This window comes from Schistocerca gregaria, chromosome 3 (assembly GCF_023897955.1).
Source record: "Schistocerca gregaria isolate iqSchGreg1 chromosome 3, iqSchGreg1.2, whole genome shotgun sequence".
NCBI lineage: Eukaryota > Metazoa > Arthropoda > Insecta > Orthoptera > Acrididae > Schistocerca > Schistocerca gregaria.
In genome coordinates, this window is record NC_064922.1 from 343,887,823 (window position 1) to 343,912,236 (window position 24,414).

The 24,414-nt window shown below is 38.8% G+C and overlaps 1 protein-coding gene across 1 annotated transcript in view; it reads left to right on the forward strand.

The window, feature by feature from the left end:
* Positions 1-24,414, forward strand: part of LOC126354825 (phosphoinositide 3-kinase regulatory subunit 4) — a 192,191-nt gene that overhangs the window by 116,213 nt on the left and 51,564 nt on the right. Inside the window, exons 15-21 of the mRNA XM_050004768.1 lie at positions 8,860-8,979; positions 10,846-11,022; positions 11,218-11,361; positions 11,488-11,588; positions 11,685-11,816; positions 13,151-13,248; positions 23,880-24,072. Of these exons, the coding sequence (XP_049860725.1) occupies positions 8,860-8,979; positions 10,846-11,022; positions 11,218-11,361; positions 11,488-11,588; positions 11,685-11,816; positions 13,151-13,248; positions 23,880-24,072 (965 nt within the window). The remainder of the gene's footprint in view (positions 1-8,859; positions 8,980-10,845; positions 11,023-11,217; positions 11,362-11,487; positions 11,589-11,684; positions 11,817-13,150; positions 13,249-23,879; positions 24,073-24,414) is intronic.

The following is a 24,414-nucleotide window of genomic DNA, read 5'->3' on the forward strand; positions in this document are numbered from 1 at the left end:
AGGAATTTTTTTAATCAAGAGAAAACCTGGGAATTTTTCGGAATTCTGGGAATTGTCCATTGTTTTAGTTTTCAGTTAAATTTTTGTAATTTTGATTGGTAAGGACTGATACTCTAACAGAGAATATTACTGTATCCCACAACTGTAGAATAATACTGCAGCACTAAAACATAAAAGAGAGGGGGAAAAACTATAGTTGTAAACGAATTGCGCCATTTACAACAACAAAACACCATGCACACACAAGCATCTGCCAACAGCAAAATGTGTCAAAGGCCTTGGAATGAAGACTATGCACTCTTTGTAACATCAAACTGCTTCCGATGATCGTGACATCACATTAGATTCATTTGAACAGTTTCCTGTAGGCTCATGCACATGTGCAATTCAGACTGGAAAATTTTTTCTGGCGTGCCCAAGCTGGCAGATTTGCACATGCTCAGAGCAGTCTGAGTTGTAGTGGGGAGGGGGTTAGTCTCCATGTCACCCTGTTTGCATTTAGTGATTTTGCTGTTTCCTCTTCATTTACAGGTTGAAATATATTACTAGTTTCAGTTCTCTGACTTTATTTTATATCCACGTTTTTGGTTGTCGAACAATAATCGTCTTACATAACAATGAAGTTATATTTGTCGGTTTGCTAAAGAAATTTAGCTTTTATTGATCTTTCCTGCTGCGGTAGTCAATTTATTCGAAATGAAGTGTTTTATACCAAAGTATAGGCTAGTGCCAACTGTTCACTGAATTTCAGCTGCACATTTTCATCTTCTGACATGTATGGAATTATGCCATAATAAAGAACCTAACATGAGATAGTACAGTACTGGTATTCCAAGAAAATTTACAACCAGAAAACCACACTGAAAAGCTTAATATCAGAGTGGGGCCTACTTCACTGTGAATCCGGACAAATGAATGTGCCCTTCAAGTTGAATTATACATTTTAGAATAGTTTAAGAAATTTCGATGCTCTTGGAATATCCACTGATGTCCTGTTTCTTTTATGACAAAATGTAAATTGTCTAAATGCTTTACACATACAAACAAACATGCTTCCTATGCCATCGTAGCTGTGCAAGTACTGTAACGCGTATTACCTGGCACTCTCTGGCAACTGCTGAAATGAACCTACTTCTAATAGGTCTCAGGAAAATGTTGCTAATGGTGGTTTGAAAAGCATTACTTTCAAAGTAAATTTCATTTTATGCGAGATGAATTACATTACGTGTGAGAATGTGCAATGAATTTCTTAAATCACAGAGCATTTGACTCTCATTTAAAACTTAACATTTTGAGAACCAGGCACCTACAAGGGAACCTCCCCATCACACCCCCCTCAGATTTAGTTATAAGTTGGCACAGTGGATAGGCCTTGAAAAACTGAACACAGAACAATCGAGAAAACAGGAAGAAGTTGTATGGAACTATGAAAAAAATAAGCAAAATATACAAACTGAGTAGTCCATGCGCAAGATATGCAACATTAAGTATAGTGTGCGCTCAGGAGCGCCGTGGTCCCGTGGTTAGCGTGAGCAGCTGCGGAACGAGAGGTCCTTGGTTCAAATTTTCCCTCGACTACATCGTGTGTCCTATGTTCTGAATATCTGTTGTCATCAGCTGGCAAGATTACATGACATGAGCTATGATTGTCTTAGAAAAGGGCATCAAAATCTGCACATCAAAGATCTTCCCAAGACATTTTTTTTGCTGGGTTTCTTATTCTAAAGTGGCAATGAGAAGTTCTACACCAGTGTATAAAACGTTACCCATTCAAAGGATTGATAAGTTGTACAGCTCTGTGGGAAAATGTACAGTCAATTAACATGGATAAAGTGTATTTTTACCTGGGAAAAAATGTATTTTTTATCTGGGAAAAATCCAGGAATTTTTTTTCCCATGTGCACGTATACATCCAAATAAGTACATGTGCTCAACATAGATAAATAATTAAGATGAAAGGTTGTTCAGCCAGTGAAGAATCATAAACAGAATTCAAATTAGAAAAACTCAGTAAAGCACCATTGGATAAGTCATTCAAATAGAAAATAATAATTGACAGCAAAACGTTCAAGGATTATAGGGAAGTTAGAGAAGAGGTAAAAGTTATGAGGTAAATTTAAGAAAATGCCATGAAAAGAATATTGAAACTGGGGAGCCCATTAGAAGGAGAGGGGTACCTGGAGGTAGCGTTTGCAGAGAGTTTGAGAAAAAAAAGAACAAAAGAAAAAGAACTAGAAGCAGCAAGAGAAGACAAGGAAGGAGTAGCAGTTGAGGAATTAGGTTGGTTTGATATGTGTTGCAAAGGTCAGGGTACTGATTGTACCATGGTTGTGGTTGGATTTCAACAACTATTGCAACACACAAAAATATTGAAGCTACCGCAGCCATCATCTGGTGTGTGTTGTGTTAGTGCACAAGTGTCAGTTTTCCCGTGTGCACCAAGTAGTTCTGTGCATTTTGCTAGGGGCACAGTGTTTTGTTCTCATGATGTGCAGAGCTTTTATTCCTTGTTTTGTCACATTTGTATTTTTTTTTTTTTTTAAGTTCCTATGTACAATGTACCTAGTAACGCAACCAAACAATGAGCTCACTAAGCACAGCTGATGTGTTCTTGAATTCCTAATCTTGTGAACACAGTAGCTAGCATTCGTCCTTGTGAGGTCTGTATTAAGCATTGTGTGATCACATAAAGTTCTGTTGTTGTGTTGAAGACATTCTGGTGTACATGTTATTCCTGTAGCAAGCGTAGTAGAGTCTTAAGGCCTGATACTCATAAACACGGCCAAAGGATTGAGGTTACAGTCACGACATCACCTGAAGTTAATCTAGAGTTATATTGTGTCTCAGCAGGACGTTTAGAGTGTATAATAATTATGTGTTGTATATGGTGGTTTATAATAATTGTGTCTTACTTATGGTTGTTCAAAGCAGAGATCCAGCAGAAAATATATAAAGACTTATGTGAACGTTCTAGCGACTTAGACACATTAGCCCACAATATTCAGAACTGGCAGCAATCAAACAAGGAAAGCTGGCATGTGTGTTGACATTGGTCACATTTCTGTCCAACATGAGTAGGACAATGACCAGCGGAGTTTGCACAGCAGCAGTCAGCATTCGACAGATCAATGACCAAGTAGACAGGCAATGCTTTCAAGGAGAACAATGACCAGTGCAGTTTGCATATCAGCGGTCAATGCTCCAGGAAATCTCAGCATACTGAACTTGTGTGCGTGATGTTTCTGGGGATGCGGAAGAGGACAAAAGGGTAAAACTGGCACGTGTGTTGACATTGGTCACATTTTTGCCCAATGTGATAGATCAATGAAGAGTCAATCGCTGCCCTAGAAACTTCATGACATTGCTGAAAACGCTGAATAAATACCTCCGAAAAATGGGCACGAGGAGGTCCTTCGAGGGGAGAAAGAAGACATGAAGAAACGTCGCTTGGAAAGACGGACCAGTGGTTAGTCAGCGAGTGTCATACTTTGTTACACTGCTCGACAGATGATGATGTAGCTACTGCGCCAATAGATCAACGCAAAAGATGCCATCCCAGATGTTACCAGAAAGAAGTTCGAGCGGTACTTACCCATGTGGCTGGTGAGGACGAAGGAACTGCGACCTCACCAGATGGGTCACCTGTGAACCTAGAGGTTGATGAACTCCGCCAGAAGATGCCGAACCTGAGGGTCGCTGGTTCAGTTCTTGGATGGAGCACTCCGCGCCACTCTTTAGCCGTTTGTTAAGAGTGCAGCAAGGGAATTCACAAAGAGAAGATGACCCTGCTGCTGCAGTGACTCATGGGTATGGTACTGAATGGAAGAATATGCTTCCCGGTGCTCCGCTGTAACATGAACTGTCGCCACATCAGCGGTCAGTGGAATCTGCGTGCAGTGCTGCTTCGAAGAATTGAGCAAGTTAAAACACATTGTATTACTCTGTTTGTTTAAAGGATCTTATGTCTAAATAAATGACTGATAGTGGAACCACCAGTGTTTTACTCGCACCTCACCCTCTGAGCCAAGGAAAGAACCCACTCCACTGCCCACAAAATGTCGCTTTTCCTCCCGCCATCCCTGACCAAATAGTGACCTTCGCTCCCCTCTGTCATTGACGCTCAATATCTAGTGTCACAAAATGCTGACCTTGTACAGAGGAGATGAACTTTGTATGGCCAGGTATGCACACAGACTACAGAACATTTGGAAAGCGATGCATGGTGTGCCAGGGGATTAAAATCATGTGGCATGTTAGGGCACCATTAGGTGCATTTCTTCCGCCAGATCATTGTTTTGAACATGTGCATGCTGACATTATAGGCCCACTCACAGCATTGGAAGGTTACAGTTATTGCCTCAAGGTAGTAGACAGGTTCACCAAGTGGCCTGAGGCATTTCCAGTGAAGGACATCATGGCAGAAACTAGAGCAATCATATTTTTGTGGCTGGATTGCCCAGTCTGGAGTCCCACTGAAAATTGCCACTGATCATGGATGGCAATTCAAAGTCTACATCTGCAACGCGTTAACCACATCATTAGGTATGAATCGCATATGGTGTACCACCTTGCATCAAATGTTATAGTTGAGTGTCTTCATCGTCAGTTGAAAACAGCACAAGATGTCACATGGCACCAAAATGGAAAGAGGTACTGCCTGTCATGCTCTTTTAGGTCGACAAATGTCATTTAAGATTGATCTGAGGAGCACAGCTGCAGAACTAGTATATGGACAAATGTTCTACCTACATGGGGAGTTTTGCGCACCATGGCAAGCGACACAATCACCGCCTCAGATGTCACCACCCAATTAAGAGAATATATACCTCAGCTGAGACCAACAATGCCTAGAAACCAGTTGGAAAGCTACTCCTTTGTTTTTGCAGAGCTAGACAATTGCATGCATGTGTTCTTACACAGTGACACAGTGCTTAAAGGATTGCAACCATAGTACGATGGACCATATCCAGAAATCACTAGGGGCAGCAGTACTTTCCACATAATAGTCAATAGTACACCTACCACAATTGCATTGGGTTGTATCAAGTTGTGTCTGGTTGCAACAGACATTACAATGACCGTAGAATGCAAAACAGAGAAGACAGAAGAATCAGAAATAAGAGGTTTTCTCTGCCCTTTGAACACTGTGATGAACTAGACACTGTGACACCTAGACTGACATTGAGGATTACTGCTGTGCTCCTCACTGACTCACATGGTGCACCACATGGTTTCAAGAAAGAAATAGTTACGAAGTTTCTGTGCTGTGGCAGTTTTAAGCTGTATTGATATAGTTGCCCTTTGGTTTCTGTTTCTGTTAGTTATTTCTCACTTTACATTGTGCATGCATTCATGTCTGTACAACAGTAAATTCATTGAGTATAGGCGGGAATAAATATCTTGTTTTTCTGTTACCCACAAGGCCAGTGGGTTGGCTGAAGAAGACAGTTTGAAGGAGAAGAAATTAGAAGGAAGAAAATGAGAATAGTAGCAGACATAAGTAAACATATCTTTCATACTAGGTAGAAGTGATGTTGACAGTCATGATGTATTACATCTGCACCTGCCCTCTTCCCAATTTCCACCTCTGGCCTGGCAGGCCATAAATGATGATATATCTTTTATGTACTTGGTAGTAGATTAGCAAGTAATTTGTCTGACATTATCTACACTGTTTACTATCACCAATGATGTTTCCAGACATATTCTGTGTTTGCATCATGCTGCTTTTGTTTCTCATATGATAATGGTTTTTCACAAATGATGCTCTTATATTTTTAAAATATCCTAATGTCATCTTTATCTGTCCTTTTTAATTTTATCATTCATCCCAAAGATCTTTAGTGAAGTGAATAACTCCTTTTGCAATGAAGTTCAGTACTTTTTTTAGCTGTCTAAGCAAATTTCATTTTACTCAACAGAATTCTGTTTTTCTAACTGATTTTCTTTGTGTAGCTTTCGCTGCTGGATGAAAATGTGAGGATGAGGTCATTTCATAAAATTTCATTTGCCTCTCTCATGAAGTGTTTTATGTAGCTACTCTAACTATTCAGCATATTCTTGCAAAGTTAGCAAATTTGTTTAAGTATTCGTATTGTACATGAAAGTATTTAATTTTAACATTTGGTACTTTCCTGCTGTATTTTAGCTGGTGAGCAGGTCTCTGAAAATGTATTAGAGAAAATGTTGGTGGAATCTAATCCTTGTCCACATCCCTAGCTGAATGGTCAGCACATCTGACTGCCAAGCTATGGATATGGACTCAATTCCCCGTACTAATGGGATTTTTCCTTGGTGGGAGAACTGTAAAAAGTCTATTCAGACTTGTCATGCCAATTGAGTATCTACGTGAATGAGAAATAGTGACTCCAAGATCAGAAAGCCAACAACAGCCAGGAGAGCAGTGTGCTGATCCCTTTCATCCGAATAACTCCATATGGCGGTGGATGACACGGTGGCCAATTGACATCATGTGGTCCTTTGGGCTTGATCGTGGAATTTAGGTTTATTATAATGTGATCCTGATTGAAGAGTAGGGAGTTGAATGACACAACAGTGTGATTCTGTATCTACAGACGCTCTGCTCTCATATAACATAGGCGAACAGGTGGCATTATTATCCAACATTCTGAGTAAGATTTTCTAGCTCTGTGGTCTCATCGTGGTTAAACAATATGACCACGGCGGTGTTTGTTCACAGACTTCTGATGAACTTTATCAGATGATCCTATGTAATCACACCAACAGGACATTAATCTCTAACCTTCCTTTTATAAGATGATATGGAATTATTGTATTTTCTAATTTGTTACACAGTTTGAAGAAAGAAAGGAAGATAAGAGTTTAACATCCAGTTGATGTCAGACTAGTTAGAGATAAAGCGTAAGCTCGGAGAGAATGATGACAGCTGTGATCTTTTCATTTGCATGTTGTTGCTGTTGTTGTCTTCAGTCCTGAGACTGGTTTGATGCAGCTCTCCATGCTACTCTGTCCTGTGCTAGCTTCTTCATCTCCCAGTACCTACTGCAACCTACATCCTTCCGAATCTGCTTAGTGTATTCATCTCTTGGTCTCCCTCTACGATTTTTACCCTCCACGCTGCCCTCCAATGCTAAATTTGTGATCCCTTGATGCCTCAGGACATGTCCTACCAACCGATCCCTTCTTCTAGTCAAGTTGTGCCACAAACTTCTCTCCTCCCCAATCCTATTCAATACCTCCTCATTAGTTACATGATCTATCCACCTTATCTTCAGCATTCTTCTGTAGCACCACATTTCGAAAGCTTCTATTCTCTTCTTGTCCAAACTAGTTATAGTCCATGTTTCACTTCCATACATGGCTACACTCCACACAAATACTTTCAGAAATGACTTCCTGACACTTAAATCTATATTCGATGTTAACAAACTTCTCTTAGTCTGCATAAACTATATGTGTTTCTAGATTATATTCCAGCCTCATTTCAGTGACAAGCATCTCTTTTGGTGTTGATTTAGATATTACCTAAATCTTTACAGTTATGATAGTAGACACATCTTATAGCAATAATTCAGTGGGATTATGCCCTATTTTTGTGTTTTTTCCTCATAATCAGTTTGAGAAATAGTAGAAATTTGATTGTATTCAATTATTTTGAGGATTTTTTTCTTCCTACAACATGTGGCAATTAACAGAAGCAAATGAAAGTGTACCACCAAAGCGATTATTTAAGGATTTAAAGATTAGGTTATTTGTACCAATAGGCCTCTTATATTTCAGCATATTTAAAACATCATTCAGATCTTTCCTCATACTTTCTTCAGTTTATCATCCTGTTATACCTGTTAGGTTTACATTGTACAATAGATTATCATAGATTTGCTCCTGCTCATGTCTTGTAAGAACACTTGATCTGTAATCTCTCTCATTATTGGATGTTTGCTAGTTGGAACAGAATGCCATGGTTATATTAGGAAAAATAATTCCCTGTTTTGTATATAGTATTTTTCTGTGAAGCATGAACACATTATTTATCTGACATTCACGGACTGCCATACCAGAAGTCTGACATATTTTTTGAAAGATGAACTCTGAACATATAATGACTGTCTGAGTACTTAATTATGTTGGTTATTGTAGTGAATTAAAAAAGGTCTATACTTGGCTTGTAAGAAGTCATTGAGGACATCTCCTGTTAGTACGACCCAAAGAATTAGGAATAACATGAAACATTCAGGAATTTAGGAACATGAGTCAAACAACAAGCTAAAATTGTTTGTTTAATGCATTAAAAAAATGAAGCCTTATGTCACTGTCATCCATGTTGGACAGTGGCCTGCTGCGAGACCACTGCTTCATGCTCTGCCAAAGCCCTCACTGGATAGCAGCACTAGAGGGGTATGTGATAAACAGTAAATTCTTCTTGCTTCTCTTAGCTTTCACACCTGGAACTCCTACTTCACCTTGAAGTAGATCCTCAGATATCTTCAAGACACTGATGCCAAGTCCTCTATATGGTAGTCAGACATACTGACCACTCAATTACAGAGATGGACAGTTAAGGTAGACCACAAGAAATTAAATGAGAGTGAGACAGGTGACAGTTGTTGATCAAAGACAATCACAATAGCAAACGATCGTAAAGACACATGATACAGAGCAAATACAATGCACAAAACTGTGTTCAGATTACATCAGTTTAATGCAAGATTTGAGTGAAGTTCCTTTGAATTTGTAGTTTTTTGGAAAAAAAAATCGATTATGCTCTCTTCTCTTACAGTTAGTGTATAAATATTTTGTAATCTCTTGTATTTCAGTATTTTGTAATTCTTTAAGCAGCTGTGAAGAATAGAACAAATTTATTTTGTCTTTTTCTAGGCCGTCGTGGGATTTTTGAGTGCTATAGCTCGCACATTAAATCTTGTTGATGTGCAGTGTAAAGTAATGGCTGTTATTCAACCGTATCTTAAGAACCAAGTTATTCAAGCTGACAAAGAGGTAAAGATAAACAGTTCTTTGGCCTAGTTTCACTGGTGTTTTGAAAGGGAAAGTTTAGAGTTAAACAAATGCTTACCAGCTTCTTTGTTTGTTCCATTTGTATAACTGGATTATCTGTGATGTTGCTGTTGTTTAAAAAGACAATGAAGAGTCATCAAGTTTTTGGTTTGTTAAAAATGCAGTTAGTTTCCATGCTTTAAGGATATGTGCTGTTTTTTACTTTCAGTAAATATTAATGTATGTAATAATGACTGTTTCTTCTACTCCAACATACACTACCTAATGAACACTGCTATCATGCCACAGGAACAGTGTATGAAGCCATAAATTCTGTGATCAAACAATATTAAAGAAGATTTGCTTCGCTCATATGTTTGCTTGTTTGTACAGTTATTCTCTTAGAAGTATGAGGGTAGGTCAAAAAGTAATGCTGCCTCTTGTTTTTCCTCTTTAAATGAAGTTTTTTAAGTGAAACATTTGAATTCGGTGATATTTTGTAAAGCTTATTCTCCAGTCCACTGCAGTAATAACTTTCTGTGTCAGTCTTGCAGTTTCTTGCAAAATGACTGACATTAATGTTCATATTAGACAGTGTTCTGTGGAGGAATTCTTGAATGCAGTAGATGAAACATCATTTCATGACAAACTGAAAAATGTGTATGGTGATACAACAGTGGATATCAGCACTGTTAGATGATGGGTTTGTTGCTGTAATGAAGCTGAAGGGCAAACACCAGTGGCTGACAAAACATGAAGCGACAAGCTGAGGATTGCAGTGACTCCACATAACATTCAACAAGTCACTCACACCATTTGTGATGATCCCCAGGTGAGTGCAGATGACTTGCGTCACATTATCTCCCTCAGTAAAGGCAATGTGATGACAATAACTCACCAACTGGTATACTCAAAGGTTTGTGCAACTTCTGTACCAAGAATGTTAGCTGGCCAGAATAAAAAGGGTTTGGGTGTGTGTGTGTGTGTGTGTGTGTGTGTGTGTGTGTGTGTGTGTGTGTGCGTGCGTGCGTGCGTGTGTGTGCAAAACATGTATCCCAGCTCTTGCAGTGCTTCAGTTTGGAAGGAGAGGAGCATCTGGAAAAAATAGTGACTGGAGACAAAACATGAGTTCATTTGAACCAGAATCAAAGAGGCATCACAGAAACTCACTGAGGAAGGAAAAAAGTTCAAAACTGTGTGATCAGCAGGGAAAGTTGTGGCTACGGTATTCTGGGATATAATTATGACTGATTTTTTGGAGCAGGAATGCAAAGTAAATTCTGTTCAGTATCTCAGAAACCTCAAAGCACATCTTCTGCAAGTTCACCCAACAAAAGCTATGCTGGAATGTACTTCTTTTGCATGACAATGCAAGGCCAAGACATTGTGAAATTTGGATGGGAAGTCTTTCTCATCTCCCATACAGGTGTGCACCATCGGTCTTCTGTTTGGGTCAATAAAAGGACCTTATTGTGGGATTCACTTTGAAGATGAGGTGGCCGTGAAAACATCTGTGCTTTGGTTGCAGGACTGTTTGTTTTACCTTTGTATTGAAAAGTCATAAGTTTTCAACCAATGTTGTTGCATTTAGAAAAAAAGAGAAAGATAGATAGATAGATAGATGAGGCATTACCTTTTTGACTTATGCTCTTAATACATTCTTATATCTTTAGGTTAGACAGGCTGAAGTATGTAAGCAATATGTAATCATAGGAACACATGCAAGATGTATCAGATGTAGAGACTTTGTAACATTTGACACATTCTACATCGCAGTTAATTGTCATGCATATCATTCATGGAACTAATGCCTAAGTAGTCCACTAACCGTGGAGGCAACTAAAAAATGTTGGCTTTTTCCATTCCCAGGTACTGTTGCTAAATGCGCTGGTATCACCAATACCTCGACAAGTGTATGATGGGGTTTTGCGATGCTCTGATTTTGACTTGCTCAGTGAGGCATTAAAAGAGAGGCATAACATGCGCAGCATGCTGCGGGCTGGCCACGTGCCTCAGCAGTCTGAGCTGCATCCATCTCTCAAGAACGTAAGCTAAGTCATAGTTGTTTTTCATTAATCGTTCTGTAATAAGTGATCAAAAGTACTTCAAAATGTCTCTCCTTAAATGAAGGATGTTTGGAATTCTTTTTCTTACTCATGTTTGATAAAAACAACACAAAATATTGTAGGCTTTCTTTCTACATATGACTTCATTTGATGCTGAGATACAATATTTTCCCAGCTGTTCAGAAGACTGACCTCTGATGGCATGGATGAAACAGTGGAAGAGCAGCTTTTTGCTATGTTGCATCACTTGAATAAAATTCACCAACATCGTGTCACAGCTGAGGCAAGGATGGCTGAGCAAAAAGCCTCTGAAAGAAAGGTAGTTGTGTTTACTGTGCTACTATTATTTAAAGGGGAAAAAAACCTCAAAGTTCCTTTTAAGTGAGAAGTTTTCTTTGGGCCAGTGAAGGCATTAGAGTAATTTATGTAATTTGGAATGTTACAGATTGATTTATCAAGCCTCAAAAATCCAATTCTTTGCCACACAGTTCAGCTGAAACTAGATAACATTAGCAAGACAGACATTGCTGCTGCAGGAATTGCAAGGTAAGGAGAAAGATTTCATCTGTGATTGAAAAGTATATTTCTGAACTCCATGCTCGTCTTTACCTAATGAAAAGTAAATAACGTATTAATTTTTAGGAAAAAGCAGAGTATCAAGAAGCCACCTGCTTTGGAGTCTCACATGACAACGATGAATGAAGAATGGCAGACAATGTTTGGGACATCAGATCTACAAAGTCCTTCCACAAGATATTCTGATGGTGGGAGTATGTAAGTTGTTTTGGGATGTATTTCTTCATGAATTGTTAATAGATTTGGTGTTCTTCTCATTGTTATAGATTAAAATTCATAAGCTATAGAGTTCATGCCTATTCGTTTTTTGAACCAAAATATTGTGACTGTTGTGGCTGTCTTGAGACATACTGAAATGCCAAAGTAAGGTCCTTTCATTTGTGAGCATAATGTGATGCATGTGTATCTGTGTTATTTGAATGACTTTCATAAGAGACCATAATGTGTTCCTTAAGTGAGTGTGCAGATGAAAGGAGGGGAGTGGGTGAAACGTGGCATATAGTGTATTTCTCCTGAACACCACCAAAAGAATTTCCAAGCTTTGTGTTTTTATTTTATGTAAAAAAATATCATTAACAGTGCCAAACAGTGGAAGGAATAATGGTAACCACTAGCCTTATAGATAAGGCTTTGAGCAGTAGATGGGCATATAAACAAGATTGAACTCATAAGTAAGCTTTCAGTATCATTCATCAGATTTACAAGTCTAACACACACACGCACACACACACACACACACACACACACACACACACACACACTGTTAACTGTTCATCTCAACCATGTAGTGAGTGGTTAACTCTTCTGTTGAGGATGATGTAACTGAATGATGTTATAAATTCAGCTCAAACATCCATGGTAGTATAAAACTTGTTTCTACTTAGTTTGCGAAAAAGGTGGCAGTAAGTGCATAGTTAAAATCCTTTTAACGCTTACTTGACAGGTCGGCACTAGAACATAAATGTGGTAACACGATAAGAAATAATCAATAACATTTATTAATACTTGTGTACAAAATTGTATTTAACATTGGAAACAGTTTGTTGCATGGCACTTGATCTCCTATAGCCAATAAATGAGTCATGGATGATTTTTTGTTCTTCTGGGGGTCTACAGCCTCAGTATGTTTTAAGAAAGAAAACATGATCCAAACGGTCTGTAGTATATTTACTGTACATGCTGTTTGCTAATTTTGACTGTTAGTCATTTTCAAGCACTTATCACAAGCATCAAGTGTCGCATCACATTGACTAAATTTCTGGTACCTATGGAAAGGAATGTATTGCTTTCATGTGTTTGTATGTGTGTGTGGTCTCATATTTTATTGTTAGATGAAGAAAGTATTATGGCTCATAGTGACTGGTAGTTAAGATGCAAAAATCTTTATGTGGATTAAAATATTGTTATATGGGAATTGCTGGTTAGTATTTAACTTAAACTGTAACATTGAAATAGATGTCATAATTAAATTTTAGTACATTTTGTATAAGGCTTTAAGATATGCTACCATTCTCCTCACATTTTAATTTCAGGTCTCCTCCAACAAGTAGCATGACAGGAGATGCCCAGTCATCACCTCAGCACAGCATTGAAGCAGACCACAGTATTCATGAGCGGTCTTACATCCAATGTAATACATCTTACTGGGTACTTACTTGTTATGCCATTAGTTATATGTTAAAGGTATTCCGTGAGGTTTCCATTCTCTTTTAATTACAAGTTAAAGCATGTGTCCACCAGCATGTAAGTTCTGCTAGTACTTCCTTAGAACAAAGACATGAAGTGGCTTTCTGTATTTCACTTGGACAAGATAATTTCAGAAACTTGTTGCAAGTACTTGCTGAAGTGTTTCCACAAGAGTCATGTTGCAAGATAGGGAAGCAGAAATTTACAATGTCGTGCTTCAAACTCAGATCAGCTGCCACCGTTATTGCATCATCATCATTAATATTATTATTATTATTATTGTTGTTGTTGTTGTTATTTGTTATTATTATCAAAGAAAAAAATCATAATTAAAAACAAAAATTTAACAAATAATAAGTGTTTGAGAGGATGGGGATACAAAGGTGTACATATTTAAGTTTTCAAGAAATGCTTTTATTAATTTCTTCGAAGCTACTGCCATATTTTCTAGTGTGTCCTGAGTTGTAACCATATTCTGAAAATCTGAGTGTTTCTTGTCTCTTAGTATAGGAAAGCACTACACTGAATTAACTCACTTTTCAACAGTGCCTTTTTTTCAGCTGGTATTAAGCACATGTGGTGTCACTGTGGTTAGGCTGCTGCTTGGACTTATACATGTAATATGTGCAAGTGCTACCACGGTCTCACTTGGTGTTCTGAATACTCACGATTTCCTGAAATAATTAGGTTGGTGTTCACAGTAGTGGACTGGACCCTCCATTGGGTTCTGGTCTGCTGTGCCAATCCTATTTCACCTGGCAGTTATGCATAGAACTGTAAGAGAGGCTGTTCTCCAACTAACATCACCAAATCAACAAATACGTCAGTTTAACTTACATATTCTTCAATATCGTAAACGACATTTCACATCAGCATCATTCAGAACACCAGATTAGTATTATAACTGCCAGAGCAGACATTGTTCTCTATGTGACAGATTGTCACTATAAGTCCAAATCAACATCATTTGATTTTTCTGTGCAGAGAAGAAACTGGTTGTGCATTCTTAACCATGGGCTGAGTTCATCTCTAGTATGGCACCAGCATGTTAGTAAGTGGCACCACATCACAGCCGGTGACAATGTTTAAAGACTCATACCACTCCCCAGGCATTACAGCTTCCATGGATCACTCCATGTCTGCATAGAACTTCTCATATTTCCCACACAGTGGGCTGTCAAGGCCTTTTGTCTAGCCTACATATTAAAAAATCTTGCAACATATTTTGTCAGCTATGTTAAACCTTGATTGTGACATGCTATTTCCTACAAAATAGCCTGTGATATTATTTTAAAAAAAGTCAGAAAGTTTGAGAAAAACCAGCAACCACAAAATTTGGAAATTAATTGCAACAAGTTGCAAGAAACTGTTCCACCAACTCTCAGAAGCCACTTCTAGAAGTTGGTGAAACTTGTGGAAGCTGACTTGTTGGGGTGTTTCCACATCAAAGGAAATGCAGGGTCTACAAGTGACTAGTGGAAGTTTACTTGGTAAAGGTCACATCTCCTTAGAGATAGTGATAACAACATTTAGTTCTTTAATTTTACATTCTGTCATTTTTGATTAAATAACAGTTTTTGATATCACTGTGCACCAGACTATTGGCCTGTTAAGGAACTAGAGTTGTTTTTACTACTCAATGAATAGCGGAGCCACTGAGCAGTGGAAAAGCACGTAGAAATGATGAGAAATTTCTCAGCTTTTGGCAAAAATCTTCCTTCATGCTAAAACATGCTCTCATGTAGATGTACAGGGACGTGTACACACACACACACACACACACACAAAAGCACAAGCATGCACACACATGAAACCACTAATGTCTACCAATGCTGTGGCTCAGTCATTCTCATTTACTACCCCTTCACAACTGTAGTCACCTGTGACAGCAACCACTGCACATCATTCTTTGTGGGTATCACAATGAATAAACTACCCTTTCAAATGAGTGGCCACCACCAAAGCCCAACTAAATCCTTTAGCTTTCTACTCCCCCTTACCTTCCCCAACACAGCTTTTACTTATCTCTTTCTCCTACTCTGGATCATCCCTTTTGCCCCAGTACTTCCCATTTATCACATGACTCTTCTATTTTTCCACCATCCACCTCTTTTAAAATCATTACTCATTCCATTTAAGTGCCAGCTTTAGGAGATAGTAGTGGTTTTGTGTGTGAGGTGTGCATGTTGGTTAGTTCTGAAGAAGGGTATTGTTAGAAAGCAAGCATTTTTCTGTCTTTTGTACATGGGCGTCTAGTGCTCAGCACGGCCCCTATTTGGTGTGTAGCAACCCATCCTCATACATGTATTATATTCCATCCTGCATTTTACCTAATTCTAATTAATTAACAACTGAGTAAATAAGTAAACCACCTCTGGAATTACAAGCATGCCCTTATGTATCAGAAGCTAACTTATTTTCTCCGTATAGCAGCAGAAGAATCCAGAATATCTGCTGGAAACAATAAAAAAATAACTAAGAACAATATGTAACTAAATACCAATGTGTAAATTAGTTTTTAATTTTTACAAGTTTCTAATGATATATTTTTTCTTTCTTGATCTTCTTTTGCTGTTTTCATTTTTCCTGTAGTGCACTCTGTCATCCAAATGTTGAGAGGGTATCTTTCTGCATCGGTACACCTGAAGAGATGAGGAACCATTTTATTCCCCATAATGCAATCAGTTTTCACAGTCATAGTATTATCAAATCAAAGGGGTGTTCAATATACACCCTTTGTGCCAACATACATCCCTTTTAAAATAATCTTACAATAATGCTATTTGGATGTAGTATTGGCATGACATGCAATTTTACAACTTTTTACAACACATCATGCTATTCGTCCAACGACTTCTTCATCAGAGAGCTGATCACTTCAAGGACTACGTAGCATTTTGTGATAAATCCAAGTTTCAAATGCCATTAACTGATTTACAGTATTTAATACTCAAACAGCAATCTGAACCTAACACCTAGCTGCTTGTACCAGGCCTCTACAGAGACACAGTAAAGAATATATGTTGTCAGTCTACTACTGTTTTTCCATGATAAGTTGACTTTCGCGAACAGTCGTGCCCCCATATTATGGCTACTGAGGGGCGAGGAGCAGTGAGTGGAAGGCAGCACTGGCTGCTTGTAGCAGTGCTGGCACCACTACCTGTGTTTTATGCTCAACGTGGAATCAAATGCAGCACCTGATAGAAATATTAACCATTTAACTGACACTTAATTTCATGTTCATGTGTGAGAGTTTTATCAACAACTTTGTAGGCCTATTATTTATTTTTTGACACTAACAAAAAATGAAAGTAGATGAATGTATGACTTACAACACTATGAATCAAAAGAAAAGAAAAAAAAGAAAAGAAAAAAACTGATTTTTGAAATCTGTATGCAGATTGCATTTTTCAAATACAGGACAGCAGTAAAGTGTACTTGATTGCGCATGAAAGAATTGTCAAAATGATGTTCACTAAATATCACTGTCATTTGTGTTTGATTCAAGATCATCATCATCATCATCATCGGTGGCTATTTCCATTATTCCATCTCATGTGCAAAACTCATGCTTCAGTTGCTGCACTTTGCTGCAGAAGCTTTGCTATTCATGTGCAGTAAATGAAAGAAAAGCAGCATTAAGAAGATTCAGCAGTCTTTCTTTGACAAGTCGCCAGTGACACTGTTCTCCCTAAAGTTGTGTTTTATTTTGGCTCATACCAGTTGTATCAGATTTAGATCGCAGTTGGAGGGTGGTAAACGGACTACTTTGTGGCTTCTGGTGTCAGCGATTCTGTCTGTGACATACACTTTCACAGCTGGTTTGTTTTCCTTTGTTTTAGAAAACAAATCCGCCTTTCTCACTGAGTCATTGCTGTTTATTTGTCTGTCTCACACTCATTCTAACATCGTAATCTAGAAATAATATTTATTAAGCTTCGTGTTGAATTTTCTACTGTGGTATGGCACATTATTCCCACACAGAATTTAGTAGAATATTAGGAACCGCCATATCTGCATCTCCCCCTCCCACCTGCTAGTTTTGTACAATTCAAGACCTTCTCAAGTTCGTGGAAGCAGTTTCTTGCATGAAATTACCTGTCAAATTGACACTGTGTGCTAGGCCAGGTTTCCAGGTTTGAGTCCCCATTTGGCAAACAGTTTTAATTTGTCAGGCAGTTTCACATCAGTGCAAACTCAGCTCCAGGGTGAAAATTTGTTCTAGTTTCTTACACCTTCCTGTAAGTACTTTCCAAATTTGTCATTTCGTGGGAGATTTTTGCAAACATGCAGAAGTTATGTACAATCAATACCGGTGCGAAAATATCAGTGTTGAAAAGGAGAATGGCACAAAGACAGATGGGCTAAAACAAATGCACCACTAGAACCCTTGAACACATATAATTGGCAGTGCCAGTCAGGAATTGTGTGAAATGAATTTACTAATCAATTTGCATCACCAGAAGAGAAAGTAGAGTGGCTGTACATAAATCTTTAAATTTTAGCTGATTTTTTAATGTTGCTGTAAACATAAATGAATAACATTTTTGATAAAAGTAGTAAATACTGCTTGCAAAAATTGGAGAGTAATTAAAACACAGTCTCTTGGTGATATATTGTGCTGCACTTTTGTTTCCTAATGTCAAATATTTGATTATATATTACACAAGAGATGTTCAAAATTTGCATACATCATCCTCAAATTAATCTAAGTGAAGTTCTCAGAGTTTAGTTAAATGAGTAGTGTTTCTTGGTAACATAAATATGTACTCTAAATTTTTTTATTTATCTTTTTAATTTTTATGTTTCATCATAATTTTTATTCATTAATAATAATAAAACAACAGTGGCGAATGCTCGCGTATTTAAGAAAACTGCACTTCTGCAACAAGTACTTGCAGAAATATGTCGAAATAAACTTGCCCTAGTGACTTGAGGAATTCAACCTGAGTAAGTAGACACCTCAGCAGGTGCTTATAGAAGTTACTTGCTAATGGCCTTTTGTAATACTTGGCATCTAGGGGCAATTAGACTTTGGCAGCACTCAGAGACAAATGAATATGAGGGTTTGAACTTAAATAGTGACAACTATTTTTTCACAACCAGTACAAGAGAGTTACATGTTTGCACCTGTTACTGTCCTTCAAAGTAGTCACCAGCATTGCGTAAAACCTGTTGCAAGTGATGTGGAAGGCATAGTATAACGTTGGCAGAGCCTGTTCTGTTGATAATGCGAATGGAATTGTCTAGAGTGGTAACCTTTTTTTAATTACCTATTGTGTTTGTGTATTATTGAGGCAATTTGAGGAAAGCTTGATATTGTTTCTGTACCCCATTTCCCTCCTCCTCTACAAGGCATATTGAAATTGTTTGTGTGAAGTCTGGATAAATACGCTGATTGGGGAGGGGGGGACGCAACACCAAGAAGGAGTTGTACAACGTAAGTGAAATTTGGTAAGCATGTTTCTACGTCTGAAAGACTATGTCTATTCAGATTTCATGCCAGTCGTATAAAAGTGGAGCTGTAAGGATACAAATCAGGTTTGCTTTAAATACTTGCTGTAACGGTTGTGAGCATTAGGTACCTTTGAGATTGGACGTAGTGATTTGATATTAGTCAAGAATGCTTTTAAGGCAACAAAGATGTCATTATCAACATGTCACAAAGATTGAATGTGGTCATTTAATAGGCCTACGAGAAGCTAGATGTTCCTTCTGCGATATTGCAGGAGGACTTGGCAGGAATGTAGCCACTGTATATGATTGTTGGCAGTGGTGCTCACGTGAATGTATGGTTCCAAAAAGACCAGGCTCCGGACAGCCATATGCCACTACTGAGAGGGAAGACCATCATGTTCGGCATGTAGCTATAGCAAATTGTACTGTATCTGCAGCAGTAATTTAAGCAGCAATTGACACCAGAGTGACACAACTAACTGTTACACATCAGTTAGTTCAAGGACAGCTCTGAGCAGATGCCCTGTAGTATGGCTCCACTACCATTTGTGACTTCAAGTGAGAGCTCAATGGAGGGCAGGGTGGAGATCTGTTGTGTTTTCTGATGAAAGCTGGTTCTGCCTCAGTGCCAATGATGGCCGTTTGTTGGTATGGAGGAGGCCAGTTGAGGTCCCCAACCAACATGTCTGCATGCTAGACACACTGGACCTACACCTGGAGTTATGGTCTGGTGTGTGAAATCATGTGACAGCAGGAGCACTGTCATAGTTCTCATACATCCTGACTGCAAATTTGTATGTCAGTCTGGTGATTTTACCTGTCGTGCTGCATTCATGAAGAGCATGCCAGGGGGCATTTTCCATCTGGATAATGCTCACCCACATACCACTGTTGTAACCCAACGTGCTCAACAGAGTGCCAACATTTTGCCTTGACCTGCTTGATTACCAGATCTGTCTCCAATCTAACACATGTGGGGCGGCATCAGACAACAACTCCAGCCTCATCCCCAATGAGCTTTAAACATCAATGTATTGATTGGTCAAGTTTAAGAGGCATGGAACTCCATCCCACAAACTGACATCTTTCATGTAACACAATGCATGTGTTTCCATGCTTGCATTCAACATTCTGGTGGTTTCTCTGGTCATGGCTTATCCATGTGCTACCTAGACAAATATGCTCCTGAAATCTCGTTACTGTACATTAATTATATTTTGGGTTGAGATATTATGAAATTTATTTCAGTCTTTGTTAACTAACTTTTATTCACCAATCATGCTATTATTACTTCTAATGCAAGAATTTTAAATTATTATTATTATTATTATTATTATTATTATTATTATTATTATTATTATTATTATTAATTTTTAATTGCATTTGAGATGCCTGTTAACTAATATAACCACTCGAGGAGAGAAAAAATATCAGTTTAGTCACCACCTACTTTGAATCTAATACACAGGGTGTCCCGGGAGAAATGGTCAGTATTCAGCTATATGACAGGGACCTTCATTCGGAGAAAAAATTCTAGTGAACATTGAGTCTACAATACGTGCCCAAAGAGCTTTGAGCACTTCATTTTTGGTACTGTGAAATAAATCTCTTCTTTACTTTGTGTATTTTGCGAGGTGGTATAGTCAAATCCACAAACAAAGGCAGTTCGCACATGTTGAGGTGCTGACAAGAATGGCGTTGTAGACAATTCCAAGTGGCAGTTGCAGTATGTGCATGCGCAAGCTTTCCGCTTGAAGGAAGCGTGTATCCTGCAAATTATGACTCTTGTTTGCTTATGCAGAATTTATCACTCACCACCACCATCAGCAATGACAACTTACAAATGTCATATAAATTCACTAAACAACTTGTTACTATCAAGTTTATTTCTTGTATTAGCTACAGCATTCAGAGCAGACTGCTCAGAACACTAATGAACATTCATTGGCTGTCCGTGAAAGCATGACGTAGGTGCACAGAACAAGGCTAAACTCGACTGCCATTGTTCATGACTCCTATTATAGTATGGACCAAAATGTGAAAAAAGTCTAGTAAACATGGGCTCTAGAATGCATATTTTAAGAACTGTGAATACTTGTTCATCTTCACTAATGTGAAACACATCTCTTCTACTGAACAAGTGCTCATAGCTCTTAAGGTAAGATAGGTCAGGAGAGTAGTTAGTTGCGTATCTGGGTTTTTAATCTGTGCTTTTTGTTCAGTTAAGTTAGCAGTACTAGGATGGGTAGGATGTGCATATGCTGTGTGAGGACCCTGAAGAGCTGGTCACAGCTCACGAGCAGCTGACAGTCACCTTCATGGGTTCTGCTGCTGAGGCACCCCCTTGTGTTCCCAACGCAATGGATCTGCACCCATGGCAGGGTGGATGGCAGGTGGTAAAGCGTTTGCGTCACTCGATGCAGTGGTCCTATGTGGAGATTGGTCATCTGGTGTTGCTTGTTTGCCCTATGAGAGGATGGGTGGCCATTCCTTCAGCAGGCACACAGGGGTAGGATTTTGCTAGTTACTGGGAGCTCCAGCATTAGGTGTGTTATGGAGCCCCTTAGGGAAATAGTGTTCAGGACCATAAAGAAAGCCGATGTGCACTTGGTATGTCTGCCGGGGCCCTCATCTGAGATGTGGAGGAGACCTTGACTGCAACTATTGAGCATGCAGGGTGCAGCTGTTTGCAAGGTGTAGCTCATATCGGCGCCAACAAAATCACCTGCCGCTTTGGTTGTGAGGCCATTCTCAGTTCATACAGGCAGCTGATGGAAATGATGAAGGCTAATGGCCACTTGTGCAGGGCTCGCAATGTAGAGTGTTGTTCCCAGAGTTGATCAGGGCTCTGTTATTTGGAGCAGTGTGGAGGTTCTCAATGAAAGGCTCTGCTGACTGTGTGGTAGTTGTGGTTGCAGATTTATGGACTATGTTACAGGGTGGAGAATTTAGAAATCCCCTTCATAGGTCAGGGGTACACTACACAAAGGAGGCAGCTACTCATGTAGCATAGTACTTATGGTGTGCATATGGGATTTTTGTAAGCTAGGCGGATCAGTAAACTGTTGAAATATTCATAACAAAGTCCCCAAATTTAGTGCCCTCCAGGAAATTTCCACACTCAGATTATTCTCAGGACCAAAATCTGGCTGAATTCCAAAGTAGAAAGTAATGTGATGTTTAGTGATTCATGGAACATATATCGAGAAGATGATCAGACGCCATAGGAGGGGGTGTGTCTCGGAAAGCATCACTAATATGAAGCTCAGCCTGCCCTTTTCTTACATGACATCTGGCAAACTATGGGTGAAGTGCAACAGGCACATTTCATATTCCTAGATTTCCAAAAAGTATTTGACATGGTGCCCCACTGCAGACTGTTGACAAAGGCACGAGCCTGCGGAATAGGTTCCCAGATATATGAGTGACTCAAGGACTTCTTAAGTAACAGAACCCAGTGCATACTCCTCAAAGGTGAGTGTTCATCAGAGACAAGAGTATCATTAGGAGTGACCCAGGGAATTGTGACAGGACCGCTGGTATTTTCTATACACGTAAATGACTTGGCAGATGGATGAACAGCAGTCTATGGCTGTTTGCTGATAATGCTATGATATACAGGAAGGTGTAGTTGTTGAGAGACTGTATTGAGGATACGAGATGAAATTTATGGTTGGTGTGATGAATGGCAGCTAGCCCTAAAAGTAGAAAAATATGAGTTAATTCAGATGAGTAGGAAAAACAAACTCATAATTTTTGAATACAGCATTTGATGTCTGCTGCTTGACTTAGTCATGTTGTTTAAATATCTAGGCATAACATTGCAAAGTGATGTGAAATGGAACACGCATTTAAGGATTGTAGTGGGAAAGGCCAATGGTCTTCTTCAGTTTATTGGGAGAATTTTAAGGACGTGTGGTTCACCTGTAATGTAGACTGGATTTAGGATACTAGTGTGACCCATTCTTGAGCATTGCTCAAATGTTTAAGATCTACACTAGGCCAGATTGAGGGACGACATCAAAGTAATTCAGAGGCAGGCTGCTAGATGTGTTACCAGTATTTTCAAACAACATGCGAGTATTATGAAGATGGTTCAAGAACTCAAATGGGACTCCCTGGAGGGAATATTACATCTTTTTCAAGGAACATTGTTGAGAAAATTTAGAGAACTGGCATTTGAAGCTGACTCCAGAATGATTCTACTGTGTCCAATGCACATTTTGTGCAAGACATTGAAGGTAAGAGAAGAGAAGTTAGGGATCATATGGAGGCATATAGATAGTCACTTTTCCTTTGCTATATTTGTGAGTGAAACTGGAAAGGAAATGAGTTGTACTGGTAAGGGTACCCTTTACCATGCATCATATGATTGATTGCGGAGTATGTGTGTAGATTTACATGTAGATTTTAGAGCCCATTTTCACTAGACAATTTTTTGCAATATGGAAAGCAAAGAGCTTGCAGCAGAAGAGCTTTGTTTCACAGTATCGAAGATGAAGTAGTGCTCATAGCTCTGAAGGTATGCTTTTTAGAGCACTTGATTACTGGACTATTTTGCTTTGAATTATCATTCCTGTCAGATCTCTGAATACTACCATTTCTCGTGACCATCATTCATAGTGAAAGCTACTGTCTGGGGTTTATTTTCTGTAGTGTTTGTGTCACAGGCACTTGTCATTATGTACTGCTGTTGTATGCAGTGATCCTAGCATTTTCCAGTAACTGTTTGGCAGTCCTGCTGTGTTGTAAACCAGCTGCCCATAAATCCCATTAGAGTATTCTGTCTTTGGAACTTTTTTCGGTTTTTCTGAACTATCCCTATTTGCCTTCATCCTGTGACATTGCAGACAATTCAACACAACTGCAACACAAATATCTGTCTTTGCACTGGAGTATTTAACTCAAAATTAAACTATACATCTAGAATATTTGCTCTTGTAGTTGCACAGTTGCTAAATAATACATTCACCAAAATGAGTCAACATTGCAGCAATTTGTCATTTAATTAATGTGTACATCACTTCATCTAATAGAAACTACAGCAGTTACAGTGTGTAAGTACTAATCATGTTCATCAATTTCTTGGATAAAACACACTACAAACATGTTTCACAGATCGATGTGCGCCTTGCCGTTTGGAGTTGAGACAGTTGACAGCAAGGCGTCAGGAACTCCACCGTGTAGCACTTCAGGGACGTGAACAACTTGACGAGCAGGAAGTGTGGGAACCACCACTGTTACCTCCAACCTGGAGACTGCGGGGTGCACTTGTAGCACATCTGCATGAACACCGTGGTGCTGTCAACAGGTGAGAGGAGACTGATTCTGTGTAGGGCACGGTGTGATATAATAACAAGGTGTAAATCAGTAGTTTAAGATGCATAACGATTATACATTTCATAAATATTGACCCCTGCTTTCATCGCATAATGAGCATCAGTGTACACACTTTTCCCAAATCAGGGAAGTTGGAAAGGGGGCAACATATGTGGAAATAAGTATTTGAAAATGTGCTTTTTTTGGGGCATTTTTTGAAAACATCTACTGTGATGGGTTACTGTTGGTTCACAGATTAAAGGTGTAACAGTTCTGGTAAGTAATACACATGCTGTCATTCATTGGCATGAGATAGCTCCCATGATAGAATTTT